Source organism: Pyrus communis, chromosome 4, assembly GCF_963583255.1.
Source record: "Pyrus communis chromosome 4, drPyrComm1.1, whole genome shotgun sequence".
Taxonomy (NCBI): domain Eukaryota; kingdom Viridiplantae; phylum Streptophyta; class Magnoliopsida; order Rosales; family Rosaceae; genus Pyrus; species Pyrus communis.
This window is the reverse complement of record NC_084806.1, coordinates 17,354,730-17,375,667: the sequence shown is the minus strand read 5'-3', so window position 1 is coordinate 17,375,667 and position 20,938 is coordinate 17,354,730. Positions and strand designations below refer to the sequence as shown.

The 20,938-nt window shown below is 41.0% G+C and overlaps 1 protein-coding gene across 1 annotated transcript; it reads right to left on the bottom strand.

Annotated features, from left to right (window-relative positions):
- Positions 1 to 15,422: 15,422 nt before the first annotated feature.
- LOC137731074 (probable serine/threonine-protein kinase PBL17) lies at positions 15,423 to 20,208 on the bottom strand. The gene is made up of 6 exons (XM_068470145.1): positions 19,793 to 20,208; positions 18,581 to 18,882; positions 17,867 to 18,002; positions 17,045 to 17,181; positions 16,630 to 16,753; positions 15,423 to 16,166 (listed from the first exon to the last, which is right to left on the bottom strand). The coding sequence occupies exons 1-6, from the start codon at positions 19,854 to 19,856 to the stop codon at positions 15,643 to 15,645; spliced, it is 1,287 nt and encodes a 428-aa protein (XP_068326246.1). The 5' UTR covers positions 19,857 to 20,208; the 3' UTR covers positions 15,423 to 15,642.
- Positions 20,209 to 20,938: the final 730 nt, after the last annotated feature.

Genomic DNA, 20,938 nt, shown 5'->3' with positions numbered 1-20,938 from the left:
CTTCATGTTGATATGTCTGTAGAGTCATACTGATGTGTACATATCAATCAACAGACCCATGGCTTGAAGCAATAACTTCATTGGCAAAGACTTAGTAGATACTTTACAAAAGAAAAAAAAACAATAAAAGGGTAAAGACCACTGCGGCGAAAATCTTATACACCACTTTCAGAATCTCATCAAATACATGAAGAAACTTGCGGGGAACATATTAAACTCATTTTTCCGTTCTTGCAATTACCTCCACCTTAAAATCTGGTTTTTCCCAAACAAGTTCCTTCCAGTCCCCACAATCAGTGATGCCAACAGGGCAATCATGTGAAAGAAAAATATCGATTGGTTCCTCAACTTGCATGAGTTTGTGGAAATCATACTCACAAACATGATACACTAACCTGATAGTATGACCATTATAAGGAGGCCTCTCAAAGTGTCATGCTCAAAGGAAAAAAAAAATGAACCGCCTTCAAACATTTAACACCATATATCAAATTGCACATACCACCATCGCTATATTTACGATAATAGCAAAACATAAACAGCTATTGTTTTACCAACAAAAGATAAACAATGAAGTAAACACCAATTCGAAGGTTTCTGAACTTGACTACACCAGCAAACCCCAAGAAGTATATATTAGGTGTTGCCATCCTCCATGGTACCTATACAAACAGCAAAAACAAGTAAAAAACCCGCAACAATCATTCATCCGAAGCGAAAAAAACGACATGAAAAACAATTGGAAGAGAATGCCATAGATTATAGTTAAAGAAGAGACTCATAGTTCCCACAAGTAATTAGAAGCCTCATGATTCCCACTGATGAATATGGTCGGGTACAGAGCCACTGCCTCACCGGAATAGTATTTCCAAACTGTGTTCATGCTCCAAAATTTACGAGGCACTGAACCCATTAAATCGCACAGCTCGGAACCAGATCCAATTCTTTACAAACAAGAATCGTAATAAACCTTAAAAATCAGACTTTGTTCTTTTTCCCAAGCACAAGTTAAACCAGAAAAAACCAAGAAAACTTACTTATTTTCTCATAATCATCCTATTTTCCCAAAAAATTGAAAATTTCCATGAAAAAATCAAGAAAACGAACCTGGAGATGCAGCAGTTACAGGAGAAGATCGAGATCGAACCTGGAGATGCAGCGGCTATGGGAGAAGATCAAGATCGAACCTGGAGATGCAGCTGCTACGGGAGAGGATGAGGAGGAAGACTACGAGAAAAGGCAACACAGGCAGAGAAGATGGAACAAAGAAGATAGAATTTTAGGGTTTGTTTTTTTGATGGTGTAAATATTGAAAAATATAAGGGGTATTTTTGTCTTAAAATGTTATAATTTTGTGTTCCACGGATGTGGAACGAATCGTTCCAGGGGGTGAGGCGAAATGAAAATTCACCCAAAACTCGTCCCGTGGAACAACGCGTTCCACCCGTTTTAGACGCACCAAACGTGGGACAGAACGCCTCGTCCCACTCCATTCCGTCTCGTCTGCATACCAAACGCATCCTTAGGCCTCGTTTGGTAGCTCGGACTGTACTGATTATTTCTGTCGGATATGATAAATAGCCACCGGATAGTACTGACTATATTAGTCGGGCGTTTGGTGCAGTATCAGATTAATGATCGTATTATTTATACTGTGTTTGATTGGATACTCTATCGGATAAGAAAGATTTAAAAATGTTATTATATTGATGAATGATGAATTTTGAACAATTCTATGAAATTACATCAAATCCAGATCTTGTTGCAACCAAACCTGACACACCCCGACCGAGATCAGGGCGTGCTGGCCGTCACACGAAGGTGACATAGCCATGTGCACGTGCGGAAGCTAATAAGATAGTAATGTAAAAAGTACGAATAATTTAAAAGCTAGCATACAAAGTACTAAGACAAGTGCTAGCGTAAGTGAAACGCTAAGTTCAGAGCAAGACTACAGCAATCCAAAGAAAATGATACGACAATAGTACACCCGAAGGTGACCCTACAATGGTGAGTATCTGTCAGAAATGCCGGGACGCCCTCTGGGAAAACCACCGAACCTGCTAGACCACTAGAACCTGGAGGGGCGTAAAAACAAAGGCGTGAGTGGGCAAAAATAAAGCTCTTTGAAAACCATTTAGCAAAAATACATTCTAACCCTTCGCCGTAAAACCTGTATACTTCACAGAAAATAAACATATATACGTATGTATAAATATGCCAAACGTGCTCAAGGGTATACCAATCATGCTCAAGAATATGCCATGTCAAAGCCTCATAATGATATGCAAGTGCTCAGGTATAAATCACATCAATAGCATAACATCTGGCAGCCGGAGTCACCTAACGTGACCTGTACGGCTGCATATAGAGCTCAAATCTCAAACTCAACAACGGAACAACTGAACCTGCCCACGAGTTGGAACCACCTAAAGTGGTCTGTACGACAGGACTGGGTGTAACGTATATATACGCTCTAGTGCTACGATCACGTGAAGGCTGTGCGAATAATCGCGGGTCACCTACGAGTCGGAACCACCTAATGTGGTCTGTACGACAGGCCTGTGCACCTAGCTTGGATCCAAGCTGAGCATATGGTGCGGGAGGTGAACATCACGTGAAGGACTGTGCCCTGCTCAGGGCGGGAGCACTAACACCGGGGGTGCAGGTTATGAGCTCTCTAAGCATCTCAAACTACTGCTGAATGTAAATATGAATAACATTTACATGGCACTTACCTGTGCATCCACAACACCCAATACGCATATATATATGTATGCCACTACTAATACATGCGATGATGCGTAAACGACATTCATATGATGCACGGCATAAAATAAATAACCCTTTTTATTTAATTTATGGGAATATAAATGTATATAGGTATATACGGAAAACCAAAAGCCCACTCACTGATAAGTGGAAGGGTCGTAGCCCCCCTGCCTCGAGTGACCACGCTCGTCCTCAGGATACGTATCACCTATATGTGAAATAACTACGAAAACGTTAATTTAAAAGCACATAACCAACTTCTCGTAATAACTTTTCATACATTGCTCAAAATGGACAATTGAATATACCAACGTGCTCTACACAACCTCAGGATCACAACCATATTTTTAGAATAATTTTCCTCCGCTGCACGCGCCCCCACGCGCCGGCCAAGGCACGGCCACACGCGCCGGCCACGCGCAGGGTGTGGCGCACACTGACGGCGTCAACTGACGCCGTTAGGAATATTCCGTCAGTTTTGACAGATTCCGTTAACAGCGTCAGGAATATTCCGTCAGATTTGACGGAATATTCCGTCACCTTCTCCGGCGAGCCTCCGGCGCCGTCGCCGACGCCGGAAAACTGGGAAATTTTCAAACTTCGTTTTCTCACTCGTTTCTCAACCAATTTTCATGATTCTTGGACCAAAATGAAGCTTAGGACTAGTAGAATCACGATATACCACTTTTAAAAGCCAAAAACCACGTGATCATACCTGTCTTCAAACTCAAAAACCGGCCAACTTTGAACCAAGCTATCCCGACGTCCAAACTCGTCCAACGAAGCACTCCGAGGCTCCTTGGGACCTCACTAAGACATCTACAAGCTTCAAAGGTCCAAAAACATGCTAGATTAAATTTGCATGAATAGTGTTCAAAACGGAGTTTGTGAGATCGACGTGAAAACGAATGATTTCTCACCTGAAAATGGTATGATCGTGCTCCTCTCAACCTCACGAGTTCAATGGTGTAGTTGGTTCCCTCGATCTATGATGGTTTGGGTGAGTTTGGTGTTCGTCCGTACAAGTTTGAAGGAAGAATAAGAAATGGGAGCACGGGAGAGAGAGAGAGAAGAGACAGAGGGAGAGGAAAACACGGGAGAGACAGAGACAGTGTGTGTGAGCGTGTGTGTGTGGTCCAACACATGCCACACCACACAAAACAACACTAATGTAAATGTAACGAACTAGGGGTAAATAGGTAAATTCACACGTACGTTTTTATAATCTCGGGACGGGATGTCACAACCTACCCACCTTAATAGAATTTCGTCCCGAAATTCAAAATAACCAAATAACAACCCCTAGTGGTCAAAGAACAATCGAGGGTACAAATCCCTCATCCGATCTTCTGTCTCCCATGTAGCTTCCTCGACTGAATGATTCCTCCACAAAACTTTCACTAAGTTCACCGTCTTGTTCCTCAGAACCTTTTCTTTCCAATCTAAGATCGTTAACGGTTCCTCATCATACGTCAAATCTGGATTAATCTCCAACGGTTGAGGAGGTATCACATGCGACGGATCAGCAACATAATGTCGGAGCATAGACACTGAAAAACGTTATGCACTCTAGCCAACTCTGGAGGCAACTCCAACCTGTAAGCTACCTCACCAACTAGTTCTGTGACCATGTATGGTCCGATGTACCTGGGACTCAACTTCCCCTTCTTTCCAAACCGCACGACACCTCTCCATGGTGAAAGCTTCAGAAATACCCAATCTTCGACCTCATACACTCTGTCCGTAGCATGCCGATCTGCTAAACTTTTCTGCCTGTCCTGAGCTGCTTTCAGGTTAGGCCTAATTACTTGAACATTCTGAGTAGTCTCCTCGACAATCTCCGGACCCACTAAGACTCTTTCTCCTACCTCTGACCAACATAACGGAGTGCGACAAGATCTACCATACAAGGCCTCAAATGGCGCCATGCCAATGCTCGAATGGAAACTGTTGTTGTAAGCAAATTCCATCAAATCTAACCGTTGGTGCCAAGCATCACTGAACTGTAACACCGAAGCTCGCAGCATATCTTCCAAGGTCTGAATAGTTCTCTCCAACTGTCCATCTGTCTGTGGATGATTTGCCGTACTGTAAAGTAATCTCGTACCCAAAGCTTCCTGAAAAGCTACCCAAAACTTCGATGTGAATCGTGGATCACGATCCGAGACAATACTCACAGGGACACCATGATACTTCACAACCTTCGAGATAAACAACTCCGCTAACCGGCTCAAAGAATACTTCTCTCTCACTGGAATAAAATGTGCTGATTTAGTGAGCCGATCAACGATCACCCAGATGCCGTCAAAGCCATTATGTGTACGCGGCAACTTGTACACAAAATCCATAGTGATATTTTCCCATTTCCACTCTGGAACGGGAAGCGGCTGTAACAGCCCAAACGGCTTCTTCCTTTCTGCTTTAACCTGCTGACAAACAGCACACCTGCTCACATACTCGGCTATCTCCCTTTTCATACCCGGCCAATAATAAAATGGTCGAATGGTATGATACATTTTAGTCGCTCCTGGGTGTATGGCCCGAGATATGTGCTTCATCAAGGATTTCTTTCTTCAACTCCACATTATTAGGCACGAACATTCTACCCTCTAGCATCAACATGCCATCCGAATCACGAACTCTGAGATTTCTCCTCCTTCCTTGATCTCGAGCTTGAATTAGTTCTTGAGTTTGCTCATCAGCTACTTGAGCTGCAAGCACCCGATCAACAAGAATTGGTCTAACTTGGAAATTAGCAAGTAACGCCACTTCTCGATTTTCTGCTTCTAACCTTACTCCCGTAGCACGCAAGTCCACCAAAAGAGGAATACGACTAGCGTACAACGCATTAATACGGCCCTGTGACTTCCTGCTAAGTGCATCAGCCACCACGTTTGCACGACCAGGGTGATAATCAATCGTGCAGTAGTAATCGCTGAGCAACTCCAACCACCTCCGTTGACGAAGATTAAGTTCCTTCTGAGTAAAGAGATACTGAAGACTCTTGTGATCTGTAAAGATCCTACACTTCTCTCCGTAAAGATAGTGTCTCCACAACTTCAACGCAAAGATGATAGCAGCCAACTCCAAATCATGTGTAGGGTAATTCATCTCATGGGGTTTCAACTGCCGCGAAGCATAAACAATCACCCTACCATGCTGCATCAATACACAGCCCAGACCATTCAAGGAAGCATCGCTATAAACCTCGAAATCACCATTATCGTCCGGGAGTGCCAAAACAGGTGCATGAGTGAGACAATGCTTCAATTGCTGGAAACTCTGCTCACACTTATCATCCCACTCAAACTTAACTTCCTTCCTCGTTAACCTCGTCAATGGCAAGGCAATCACCGAAAAATCCTTAACGAATCTCCGATAATACCCCGCCAAACCAAGGAAACTTCTCACCTCAATGACGGTTCGTGGTTGCTTCCAACTCTCCACAGTTGCAACCTTCTGAGGGTCAACCAGAATACCTTGAGCAGAAATGATGTGCCCCAAAAACGCAACTTGATCTAACCAGAACTGGCACTTACTAAACTTAGCATATAATTGGTGTTCCCTCAACCTCTTCAACACCAAAGTAAGATGTCGAACATGCTCCGCTTTGGACTTAGAATACACCAGAATATCGTCAATGAAGACAATAACAAATCTATCCAAGTAAGGCTGGAACACCCGGTTCATTAAATCCATAAAAGCTGCTGGTGCATTCGTCAACCCAAACGGCATAACCAGAAACTTGTAATGACCATAACGAGTCCTGAACACCGTCTTAGGAACATCATCCCTACTAATCTTCAGCTGATAGTACCCAGACCTCAAGTCTATCTTAGAGAATACACAAGCACCTCTCAGCTGATCAAACAAATCATCGATACGAGGCAGTGGATAACGGTTTTTAATCGTCACCCGATTCAATTGCCGGTAATCAATACACAGCCTCAAAGTTCCGTCTTTCTTCCTCACAAACAACACTGGAGCGCCCCAAGGCGAAGTACTAGGCTGAATAAACCCCTTATCCACTAATTCCTGCAACTGCACTTTTAATTCCCTTAACTCAGCGAGAGCCATACGATAAGGAGTCAAAGAAATAGGATTAGTACCTGGAAGCAACTCAATAGTGAACTCCACGTCTCGATCTGGGGGTAAACCAGGTAAATCCTCGGGAAAAACATCAGGGAAGTGTCTGACCACTCTCACATCCTCAACTCTGCTAGGAACGGCCTCATCTAACACCACATGAGCTAGATACCCCTGACAACCTTTCGACAACAACTTTTTCGCTCGTAAAGCCGAAATAACGCCGTGTCTCACCCCACTCTGCTCACCCACAAAAGTAACCACAGGTAGTCCAGGACGACGAAACGTAACTACTTTCCCGTAACAATCAATGTTGGCACGATAGAAATGCAACCAATCTGTGCCCAAAATCACATCAAAATCGACAATATCTAATGGGATAAGATAAGCTGGCATAACAACACCCTCTACTATCACTGGACAACCTGGGTACATACAATCTACCATACATCTCTCTCCTCTAGGCATAGCGAACTCTAAATCGTACCCTAGAGGTGTGGGGCGAGGTTGCGTTACTTGAGCAAATGTATGAGAAATAACGGAATGTGTAGCTCCACAATCAATTAAGACTCTAGCAAAATAACCAAGAATGTTTAACGTACCCATAATCAAGTCCGGGTTGTTCTGAGCATCCTGCAGGGAAATATTGTGAAGACGCCCCTGGCCCTGCTGACGTCCACCGCGGCCTCCGCTCGCCCGAACACCGTGTCCCTGAGCACCACGCCCCTGACTGGGCTGACCCGACTGTCTCGAAGACTCTGCACTACTAGTGGCAATCTCACCATGCTGATATTGTCCTCCCTGGTACCACTGAGAGCCACCTACTGGAGCTGGAGGATACGGCATGTAGCTGCTGGGATACGGGGGATAACTACCCTGTGAATACGGGTCATGGGGGTACTGATACTGTCCCGGGGCATAGGGAACAACATCACCCTGGTAGTGGTAGGCATCACCTCTACTTGCCTGACCATAACTACTCGGACCCTGGATTTGCAGAATCGGTGCAGGTGGCGGCATAAAGGTCTGCTGCGGCTTCTGCTGCTGACCCTGGGGACAATTCACCGCTCTATGTCCCATCTGCCCACACGTGAAACAACCACTGCTGCCACGCCTGCACTCGCCGAAATGTCGGTTATTACACCTACGGCAAACTGGGGCTCGGCTTCGGCCACCATCACCTTGTCTCTGGCCTCGAGCGCCTCCAGCAAACCTACCTCCTCGTCCCTGTCCAGAGGCACTGAAGCCACCACTAGAAGAACTCGAACTAGCACCACCCCTCTTGAAGTTCTGAGTCTGGCGAGGCCCAAGCGACGTTTGACCTTTTCCCTTGTCATATTTCTTCTGCTTGCCGTCCTTTTCTTCTTCATCACTGTCGCTCGACATGTTCTCAGAGTCCTCAATCCTCAACAAGATCTCGTAGAATTCCTGGTAGGACTCACAGTGTGTGGTAGTCGCCATCGAACGCCACCTCTTCTTGGTGCCCAAACGGAAAAGACGAAGCATCTCTGCTGGATTACCATTAACATCAGGATGGTAGCGGGACAGATCAGTAAACTTGCGGTAATATTCATTAGCCGTCATCTTCCGTTGTTTCAGCTCGGTGAACTCCTGTTTCTTACGATCAATGTACTCAGGGGGTACATACCTTCTCTTAAACAAATCCGTAAAAACATTCCAATCAGTCATCTGAGCTGGAGTCAACCTACGAAGCTCCTGTTCCCACCAGGCTGCAGACTCCGTATCCAGAAACCATGAGGTTGTCTCAACCCACCTCTCCATAGGAAGGTTCCCCTGATTATGCAACACACGGAAAGTCTTCTCAATGTGTTCTAACCAACGCTCTGCGCCCTCGTGACCCTCACTACCTTTGAACTTATCCAATTTCAGATTGTACATAGTCTCCAGAGGAGTCCTCTGGGGAGGGCGCATCACAGACTGAAGGGCTGTAGCAATAATTTCCCCCAACTGAGCAACATCGGGGAAGCTAGACTCAGAAGAACGACGTGGTTCCCGACGAGGTGGCATAATTCTGACAGAAGACACCAAACCATTAAAATACTCACAAGGACACAGGACTGCCAAACCTAAGCTCTGATACCAAACTGACACACCCCGACTAAGATCAGGGCGTGCTGGCCGTCACACGAAGGTGACGTAGCCATGTGCACGTGCGGAAGCTAATAAGATAGTAATGTAAAAAGTACGAATAATTTAAAAGCTAGCATACAAAGTACTAAGACAAGTGCTAGCGTAAGTGAAACGCTAAGTTCAGAGCAAGACTACAGCAATCCAAAGAAAATGATACGACAATAGTACACCCGAAGGTGACCTTACAATGGTGAGTATCTGTCAGAAATGCCGGGACGCCCTCTAGGAAAACCACCGAACCTGCTAGACCACTAGAACCTGGAGGGGCGCAAAAACAAAGGCGTGAGTGGGCAAAAATAAAGCTCTTTGAAAACCATTTAGCAAAAATACATTCTAACCCCTCGCCGTAAAACCTGTATACTTCACAGAAAATAAACATATATACGTATATATAAATATGCCAAAGGTGCTCAAGGGTATACCAATCATGCTCAAGAATGTGCCATGTCAAAGCCTCATAATGATATGCAAGTGCTCAAGTATAAATCACATCAATAGCATAACATCTGGCAGCCGGAGTCACCTAACGTGACCTGTACGGCTGCATATAGAGCTCAAATCTCAAACTCAACAACGGAACAACTGAACCTGCCCACGAGTCGGAACCACCTAAAGTGGTCTGTACAACAAGACTGGGTGTAACATATATATACGCTCTAGTGCTACGATCACGTGAAGGCTGTGCGAATAATCGCGGGTCACCTACGAGTCGGAACCACCTAATGTGGTCTGTACGACAGGCCTGTGCACCTAGCTTGGATCCAAGCTGAGCATATGGTGTGGGAGGTGAACATCACGTGAAGGACTGTGCCCTGCTCAGGGCGGGAGCACTAACACCGGGGGTGCAGGTTATAAGCTCTCTAAGCATCTCAAACTACTGCTGAATGTAAATATGAATAACATTTACCTGGCACTTACCTGTGCATCCACAGCACCCAATACGCATATATATATGTATACCACTACTAATACATGCGATGATGCGTAAACGACATTCATATGATGCATGGCATAAAACAAATAACCCTTTTTATTTAATTTCTGGGAATATAAATGTATATAGGTATATACGGAAAACCAAAAGCCCACTCACTGATAAGTGGAAGGGTCGTAGCCCCCCTGCCTCGAGTGACCACGCTCGTCCTCGGGATACGTATCACCTATATGTGAAATAACTACGAAAACGTTAATTTAAAAGCACATAACCAACTTCTCGTAATAACTTCTCATACATTGCTCAAAATGGACAATTGAATATACCAACGTGCTCTACACAACCTCAGGATCACAATCATATTTTTAGAATAATTTTCCTCCGCCGCACGCGCCCCCACGCGCCGGCCACGCGCAGGCACGTGTGGCGCACACTGACGGCGTCAACTGACGCCGTTAGGAATATTCCGTCAGTTTTGACGGATCCGTTAACAGCGTCAGGAATATTCCGTCAGATTTGACGGAATATTCTGTCACCTTCTCCGGTGAGCCTCCGGCGCCGTCGCCGGCGCCGGAAAACTGGGAAATATTCAAACTTCGTTTTTTCACTCGTTTCTCAACCAATTTTCATGATTCTTGGACCAAAATGAAGCTTAGGACTAGTAGAATCACGATATACCACTTTTAAAAGCTAAAAACCACGCGATCATACCTGTCTTCAAACTCAAAAACTGGCCAACTTTGAACCAAGCTATCCCGACGTCCAAACTCATCCAACGAAGCACTCCGAGGCTCCTTGGGACCTCACTAAGACATCTACAAGCTTCAAAGGTCCAAAAACATGCTAGATTAAATTTGCATGAATAGTGTTCAAAACGGAGTTTGTGAGATCGACGTGAAAACGAATGATTTCTCACCTGAAAATGGTATGATCGTGCTCCTCTCAACCTCACGAGTTCAATGGTGTAGTTGGTTCCCTCGATCTATGATGGTTTGGGTGAGTTTGGTGTTCGTCCGTACAAGTTTGAAGGAAGAATAAGAAATGGGAGCACGGGAGAAAGAGAGAGAAGAGACAGAGGGAGAGGAAAACACGGGAGAGATAGAGACAGTGTGTGTGAGTGTGTGTGTGTGGTCCAACACATGCCACACCACACAAAACAACACTAACGTAAATGTAACGAACTAGGGGTAAATAGGTAAATTCACACGTACGTTTTTATAATCTCGAGACGGGATGTCACAAAACCAGCACAAGCATTGATATTATGAATTCATCAAGCTCCATTCCAGATGTAATCGCTCAACCCATTTCTTCAACTGGGTTCGAATTTTCAACATACCCAATTTAGGATCTTTGCAATTTTCAACATATAGATCAATTTTTTTTTTTTCGGATCTGGAAGAAGAAAAATAAGAGGATGGCATAACTTAGAGAGAAGAAGAAGAAAAATAGGAGGTGAAGGGCGGAACAGAGAGAAGAAGAAGGAAGACCTAGGATTCAGATGAGAGAGAAGAAGGAGAAAAAAGACGAAGAAGAAGAACCTGGGTTTAGATGAGAGAAGAAGAAGGAGGAGAAGACAAAGAAGGAGAACCTGGGATTCAGATGAGAGAAGAAGAATGAGGAGAACCTGGGATTCGAAGGACAACCTGGGAGTTGGAGAGAGTGAGAGAGCCCTGTTTTCAACCCGACTAAATAGTACTGTAGTTTTGGAAAGGATAGTTAAGCGGGTGTCAGGCGTGTAGAATAGGTTGGGTCGGAGTATTTAGTCGGCTGACTATTTATTACATGGGGACACCAAACACCTGATATCGTATAATTAATCCTATCCGATATGTTATACGGTGTACCAAACAAAGCCTTAGCATTTCTCACCCAAGTATTCTTATCCTTCTAAATTTGAAAACCCAATCACCAGCGCGAAATTTGAATTCAAACCCCACCATCTCTCCAAAAAAAAAAAAAACAAAAAAAAAAACTCACGTTCTCTCCCTCTCTCAGATTTTCTCGAACTCCGTCCCGGAAACGCTCTCTGAGATTAGAATTTACAGTATTTCAAATTTCGGTAGTCTCAAAGCCATTCTTTCAAAATTTTCTCCTCTCTCAAGATTTTTGGTTTGGTTGTCGAGAAAGCGCCGGAAAATAAGAGCAAATGGGAGAGGAGGAAGCTCTGGTACTTGGCTCTGACATAGCAACGTGAAAGCCTCCTAATCCGGCGAGTAATTCCAAATGTTGGTAGTTCCACTAAGGAACCAACGGAGAATATGATCTGTAAGTGCTTGGTTTCAAATTTCTAGGGTCCTAGAGTGTTTCATATTTCAAAAATTTGGACTTTCGTAAATGTTGAAGAAAATACTTTGGATTTAGGTTTGTGACGCACTGACGCTCAAAACACTAATTCAAGGAACGGTGAAATGATTGTAGGAATTTAAAAAGTGAAATCTTTAATTCTCACTTTTTTAAATAAAATAAATTTCTAGAAAAAATTGAATAAATTTCTCGAGTTAAATCTAAGTTTCCGTTTAGTTCATCATGTTATAATAATCAATAATGTTTGGTTTGCTTTAATTTTTGTTTTCTACTTTGGATTTACAGGATTTGCTACTTGTAATTTCGAAAGTTGGGATGTGTCTGTAATACCAATTACTCCATCAGTAATCCCAACTTTAAAGGATTAATCTTGTATAATTACGAATTGGGTCTTTTTAGCTGCATTTCAAGATAAAGAGACATGCACTTGTTAAAGGGAGGGGACCTGCGAGGGTCACTACCCAACAGGGAGTTTTCGAGTTGAAACACAAGGTGGTTATTGCAATGAACAAGCTTGCTGATTCGGGATACTTACCAATTAGGCGTCGAGGAACTTGAGAAAATGGCTGAGTGCTTGACCCCAGATGGGTTCGCTCCGTTTCTGTCTTGTATTTTGGATATGGATTCAGAACAAAAGAGTGCAGTCCGAAAGGATTGTATTAGACTAATTGGTATATTAGTTAGATATCATGAGGGGTTTGTTGGAACTTGGAATGCATCTTGGTAAGATGGTTGCCAGCATTGTTAAGCGGCTCAGGGATCCAGATTCCATTGTGAGAGATGCATGCGTGGAGACTGTTGGTGTTTTAGCGTCAAAACTCAGTAATGATGCGGGTGAGGGTGATGGGGTCTTTGTTGCTTTAGTCAGGCCACTTTTCGACGCTGTGGGTGAACAAAACAGGCAGGTGCAGTCAGGTTCAGCATTGTGCTTAGCCAGGGCCATTGACAATACTCATGATCCTCCAGTTTCAATTCTGCAGCCCATGTTGAATCGAACAATAAAGTTGCTTAAAAATCCGCATTTCATGGCAAAGCCAGCAATCATTGAGTTAAACAGAAGCATTATTCAGGTGAATTCTTTAAGTTAAACATGACTTAAAGTTGCCGTGATATTACAGGTTGTCTATTATGATTCAGCTATTAAAAATACTGTTTTCCCAAATGCTGTATGAAGAACTGTAATTGATTTCTATGTGCACCATTTGAATTAGTACTCCTCATAATCGGGAGAGGCCTTTTTTGTGAGTTTACAATGTATGGCATGAAAGAACTCCGAGACAAAAGTTTTAAGTTATTATATATGCACAGATTGATGTATCTGCATCAATATTATTAGTTTATTTGCAAAACATGCTATATGGTGTTTCCTCTCAATCATGCCACAGTGCGTTCTTCAGTTAATCATTGAATGGGATTGGATAGTGCCAGTTGTCTTGTAACTTGCTAAACAGCCTATTTCGATGCTCTGTATTGCTTGTGTTTATTTTGCTGCATATTTTTTGGTACCACTTGTTTGTATTTGTGTGGTGGTAAATTTAATTTGAACCTATGTAACTTCCTTTTAACCTTAATTTATTCTCTACACTCATATTACTTTTAATTAAACTATCAATCACTTTAAATTTAAATTATTACCTAAACTCACTATTCTAAATATCCCGGCCTAGGCGCTAGGGTCACTGCCCCGATTAATCCCTAAGCGTTTGAAAATTAAGAAAAGGTGTTTAGACCTGCTTAGGCACTCGCCTAGGTACGTGCCTTAATTGCGAACCTCACTTAAACAGAAAATAGATAATTTTCATTTTGTGTGTATGATCTAATGCTTTATAATCTATATGTCATTCTATTTTGTAGTTTATGTATCTCAATGCAATTATGTGTTTTTAAGTATAAGCAGACACTTATTTATACGATATAATAAATTTACTTAAATCCGCCTAGGCGCTAGGCCCTAGCTCACCGCCAGACTAGCGCCTAGCGTCTTTTAAAACCTTGACTAAATTACCCTCACAAATCCAAATTCAATATATAAAATTTATCTTTGCATCCATTTAGAAACAAAAATTCAAAATTAGTGTTCTACAACTCATTCAAGGCATAAAGATAGCAGTATCTTTCACATATTTGCCTCGCGCTTAATCTACTTTAGTTGATTTTGCTTGATCGCATATATGCTTGAATTAATCCTTCATGTGCTGATTTTGTTTAATCCCATATAAATGATTAAAAAAATAAAAAAAGTAAAATCAATATGTGTTTATGCTAATATTATGGTTTGGAAAAGGCGTTGATTTTGTTCCTAGGAGCACCCGAACCGTTCCCACAATGAAAGATACCAACCCTAAAGAAATTAAAATCAAACGAGAAAAAACTTGCAGAAATCGATTCATACTAGGATTCAAAACTTCAAAATCATCATCAATTGGTCAAAAAGACCTTGTTTTTCTCCGTGAGAGCATGTTAAGGTTTTACCCTTAACCTAGAATGAACACAGAGGGTTTAATTTCATCTTGTACTTGATGGTAATTATGCAAGAGGACAAAAATGACAATTCACATTTAAAATTTAAGTTTTGTGTTAAAAGAAGTATACGAGTTCAAATAAAATTTATCTATTATTTTTAATTTCGACAAAGAGTTTTCAATAACGGTGGATGTTATTAATTTATTATGGTCAAAATACCATTTCCTTGTGTTGTACTTTTCGGTTACAATTGTGGGTACAAATAGACACACTGCTATTATTATTATTAGGTACAACAAAATGAAAGGAGAAAAGGTGAGTAGAGATCCACAAGAACAGTTACACTATGTTTGGATGAAAAAAATAAACATGGAATTTTGGTAAAAGTCAGAATTTATAAATTGACAGGCACCAATTCTCTTGTTTGGATTCATAAATATAGAAATTTAGAATTTCCGCATGGAATTTGAACTTGGGATTTGGAGGTCAAATCCCAAGTTCAAATTCCATGTAAATAGCTGTCATTTCTCAATTTCTATAATTAAGAGTTTAAAAATAACAAATTCCGTATTCAATTCTATTGTTCTTTTAGGTTAACCAAACAAGAAAATTTACAAATTCTAAAAAATAAAATCTCGTCATTTCAATTTCCGTCATTTTCAAATTCCTTAGTAATCTTAAATTTCTTCACCCAAACATAATGTTAGGGAAAAAAGGGTTTTCTTGAGATGCTCTACTAAATTATGATCTCATTCGTACACGATAGTGATTAGTGATTACAATACAATGTGAAGAAAATGAATTACAAAGTGTTAATCACAAATTTCGCCCCGCCCCGGGGCATGGATTTAACTCAAAAACACCAAATGGACAGACCAGTTGATATCATCTTGTACAGTTTCAACCCTCCATCCAGTCGGAGATACTTTTCATGTCACAAAATCTGGAGACACGTTACTACTATCGATATCATTCATAGGCTCGCTCTTGCTACCTCCATTTCCCGGTTTGCTCCTTCTACGTGCCTCTCCTCCCCTTTCACCGTCTCTTCTGTTCGGGTCTCTCTTCCTGGCGGGAGTTCCAAAGGTTCCCTTCGGAGCCTCATAAAGAGTTACACCTCCTTCTCCACCTTGAAGTTCATCGTTTCCTGTTGTCTGAAGAGAACCCAGCATTTCAACCACCTGGCTCATAAGGGGCCTCCCTTTCGGGTTTTGACTAAGGCATTGATATGCCAAATTGGCCACCTTCATTGCAGTTTTAAGTGAGTACTGCCCTTCCAGTCTAGGGTCTACAATCCTCAGAAGTTTCTTGTTATGATTCAAGAGTGGGCGTGCCCACTCAACCAGGTTGTGTTCTCGGCCGGGTCTGCTCTTATCCATTGCTCTTCTTCCAATGAGCAGCTCAAGAAGTACCACTCCAAATCCATAAACATCACTTCGAGCGGTGAGATGCCCTGTTTGGATCAACTTAATACTCAGTCACAGTATACTATGATGTAAATATTGTCAACAATAAATAAGGAATTATGCCATATTACTTGTTAAAAGGTATACTCCTACAAAAAACCAAGTTGAGATAGACTTGACATTGATATTGTTTCATCTGCAAAAGCATTCATATAAAAGCCACGCACTTGCCAAACTGATGTATATGGAGAGAGAACACGAGGGAGGAAGAGAGAGGGGATAGTTCTTATCAATATTCAAACAACTTCCTCTCAATTTTTCCTTTAAATCAGAAGCACAAAAACCATGATGAAAACCAATGCATATGATCAGACGTTAGTCAACCATGTATAACATCCATGACAGTTCTTTGCATATCTTTATGAAAAATGCTAAAAGATATTTGTCCGTTCCTATCAAGAAAAGAAAATACATTCTACAAATATAAATCGGTGGCAAGAAACCACTCACCAGTCATTACATACTCAGGAGCAGCATATCCGTGCGTTCCCATCACTCGTGTTGAAACATGGGTTTGGTCTCCCATTGGCCCTTCCTTTGCAAGGCCGAAGTCTGACAACTTTGCATTAAAATCCTGCATGTTATAATTCAAATTTCAGTAAAAACAACCAACACAAGTTATTCACAAGAAATCGCTCATTTTCCTAAAAAAAAAAAAAAATGCATAATAGTATTCAATCAGAAAACACCTGTCTTTGTTTGCCAGACTTAGATAAAGGATCATGACAATTAACGTTCGTGTGGACTTCATCGCGTGGTTTGAGTTTCAATGTGAAAGTATGCTCTTTTAAATATTTCTAACGGCACATCAAGTAAGATGCTCAACAGTTAAGAACACAATATAAAAGATAACAAGACAACTAACCCCATCCAACAAGATATTTGATGTCTTGAAGTCGCGGTAAATGATTGGTCTCTCTGCACCATGAAGAAAAGCAAGCCCCTTCGCAGCATCTAAAGCAATCTTCATTCTTCTTGACCATGTAAGCGTACAGCCCACTCCTACCACCCAAAACAAAAGAAATGATTACAAACACAATATGCAGTAAGTTCTTGATGTGTCAGAAGTATCAACTAGAATACCCAAAAATAATTTCGAGATATCTTTAGTAGTTTCAGGGGATCAATATGCAGTTTGAGGAAGATTCAATATTTACAATACAGTCTACATGTACACTTCCTGCAGCATACTTGGTATAACTTATAAACAATGCTACATAACATTCCAGACGTTGAACCACTAGAAAAACAACGCTCGTTCACAAAAAGTCATTTCATGGCCAACATAAAACCAGGCAGGATGAAAACGTGTCCATCTCCATGAACAGGTTTCAAGTTTCCAAGTAGTTTGAAGTGAAACAAATACGTAAACTGAAGAAAATAAGTCTTATCATAAAGATAAGAAGAAAATGATACAGGTCAAGCTAAATGATCGACTTTTAACATTCTTAAATTAAGAGCAACACATTTGACTCTAGAAGCTAAATAGTAACACTCCAAAGGAGGTCTTGACTATTGAGAAATAGAGTACAAACTACCCAAAAAGGACAGACAAGAAAAAAGAAGTACTAAAAGGCGGTACACGATATGTGAGCGTACGGATTAGGGATGACACGTGAGAAATAGAGGGCATAAGACATCATTTTACTTAGTATCTCATGAAATTCTGATGGCACACGACACTTACTGCGAAAAAGATGTTTTTCCAGGCTGCCACTTGCCATGTATTCATAGACCAGTAGCCGGTGGTCATCCTCACAGCAGTACCCAATCAGCTTCACAAGAGTAGGATAACTCAGCTGTCCCAGATAATTAACTTCTGCCTGCAAGACCAACAATCTATGAAGAAAGGATAAAAAAGTAATCTTAATGCATAGGAAAAATGCTAATAGAAATCAGACGATAAAGTCTCCTGGTTTCCAACTATCCTGTCCAGTGCACTAGGAATTGTTGAAAGAACTACCTGTTTAAGCGGGAAAGATCATCTACTGTATTCATTTCTAAAGCCCACAGGCCATGATTTTCTAATTTGTTCTCTCCTTGAGAATATCCTTGCAATATAAAATTAAAACCAACTTATATCTCTTTGATTTTTCCCCAAATTAGCCAATTCACTATTTAAGGAAAACATGAAACGCACCATACATGTTTCACTTTTTTGTCTCCAAAGAGAACTTATGGGAATAACCCGTCGTAAAGCATGCTAGACTAAATCTATTACGATAGTACCATGACCACAAAAAGAAAAAAGGGAATAGCTTGGGACAATGTTAATCTGCAATCTATGAATGGTATGGAAACCAAGTATATTAAAACCTTTCACTTGCACAACTTAAAAATTGACTACAATAAAGCCTCATTTCCCAGAATATAACATAAAAGGGTAAGATAAGTCAAATACCAGCCATTCCCTATCACCTTGGTACCCTTCTCGATTAAGCTCCTTGATGGCAACTTGCGTGGTCTTGAATCCAGTCCTCACGTTATCATCAATAACTCCTTTATATACAACTCCAAACCCACCCTCACCAAGAATTAGATCTGGCCGGAAATGTTTTGTGGCCAAACTCATCTCATCGTAAGTAAATATGCTGACATTGATATATCCGGGGCTTTGGCGAAGGTCTTTGACATTCTTGGAAGCCAAAGGAGTGGTGTTTGATGTTCTACTTGGAGCTTGAGAAGATACAACAGAGTCATCTCCTACTTGATTTGAATTTTTTCACAAGAAGAAGAGAGAAGTGATTCTATCAGTTACCCAATATTTCCGAAAAATCCACACAATACTAGTTTTGTTGAGCAGGCCATTATCCTAACATAGAAAGAATACAATTTCTAGTTTCTTCGCAACCAATCAACGCGTTTGAAAATTTTGAATTTTGAAATACGGAAACTGAAGTACAAATATTTTAGCCGCAGAAAATGCACAGAATGGACATTTCACATATATCCGAACCATGTTCAAGAAGTTCAACAACCTCTTACCTTCATGTCACAAAATACTTGCGATTTCTAAAGCATCCCTGGAAAGAAAACATAACCTACTCCAACATCAGAATCCTATGATGTTTCATTAAAAATTGTCCACCTTTGACACATACATTCTCACATTCACAAACTTCAATAAAATGCTTCAAATCGAATCATCTAGTTAGAAAATGTGACAAATGACAAAAACTAAAAACCGAAAACTTTGGTTCTTCAAAAACAAATTAAAAAAATGCAAAAGAAAGGTAATCCTAGGAAGATTAAATTTGGAAACTAAATGATATGTCGCCAGTAGAAATGAACACGTTTATTAACGCTTAAGTAATAAACAATCATCAACTTTCATGTGCTTTAATTTCTAAAATTTTATTTTCGAATTTACTCACCCCAGCAGTACCCGTAGAAAAAAACCCAAACTTTTCCCTGCCTTTGTGAGTCATTCCTTATTAAGAGACCCAAAAATCCTCCCAAAAAATATGGCAATTGAAAAAAAAAAGGTTCCAAAACTGCAAAATGCATTTAAAGGCGGCAAGCAACATTATATACAGAATTTAATGAGCAACCATTTTCCAATATTTTCCAGAATTAAATGTGAAATGAAATTGTATGATGAAATAAATAATACCTTGAGGACTGGCGTGTGTATAATTGGAATGCTGGTCCTTTACAGAACTCAAACAAATCCCCATGAATCTGAAAACCAAGCCCGTATCCGCACCCGAATCCGGTTTCACATCTCAAACCCGTTCCCTTCCTCCAACTATTAGCATTGACAACTGAAAAGATTCAATGACCCACATCCATATCTACTGTGGGTTCATCTCTCAATCGTCAATGTGGGGTTGGTTTTCTGAGAATTCGGGTCCGGATTCGATCTGGGTTCCGATGTGGGTGGCCGGGAAAAGGAGATAAAGTTTGTGCCTTTTTTTTGGTTCCGTTGGTTTGTTTTCCTTGGGCCACCAGAAAGCCACTCAAAGGTTGAAGAAACGAGAAGATAAATACAGGGAGGAGAGAGAGCGGTGAAAATGAGGAGAGAGACGGGGTAAGCTGTTCTTGAAGAGAGAGAAAGATTTGGCCCTTATTTGTCATGTTTGGAATTGGAAGGGCATTGGGCGAAGAAAGCGCCAAACCAAACGTACCGAATTCGCTGCAAGTTAAAAAAAAAAAAAAAAAAAAAAAAAAAACCAGCCGTAGCTTCGTCAAAACAGTTTATCTTTTCGGCCAGCATTAATGCATCAGAAATCGAATTAGAACATGTTGTGTGAAATACGAGAATAAAATTCTTCTTCAATTACTAGGCTACCCTGTTGTGGTTAGTCTCTACGCAAATTTAAATATGAGTTGGGTTTTTCGTCAACAGAAAAATCAAAGAGGGAGTGAATTGTTATTTTCTTGGGGTACTTTTGTTTTAGTCCACTTCGTTAATCCACTTGCAATATTCTGTCACTTTTTGCTTTGTGTTTTGCCGAGTCTACGTGAGACCGACGAAGACAACGAAGTATTCTAGTCTCCCATATTCAAAGAAACAATCATTTTCATTTTTTGGTATTAGGATATTGTTTGGACCCGATTTTACATTATCGGTCCGAGTAATCGAGGCCGTTGGATGAGCAGAATTTTAAACCGTTGAATGACAAAATGATTGAAATGATTTTCAATTATTATTGAGAAATAATATTGTGATTTTAATCATGATATTATCTCGTAGTAATATGTTAAATTATTTAAACCTAATATTTGTCTAAATCCCAGCTAATTTGACCACATGGAA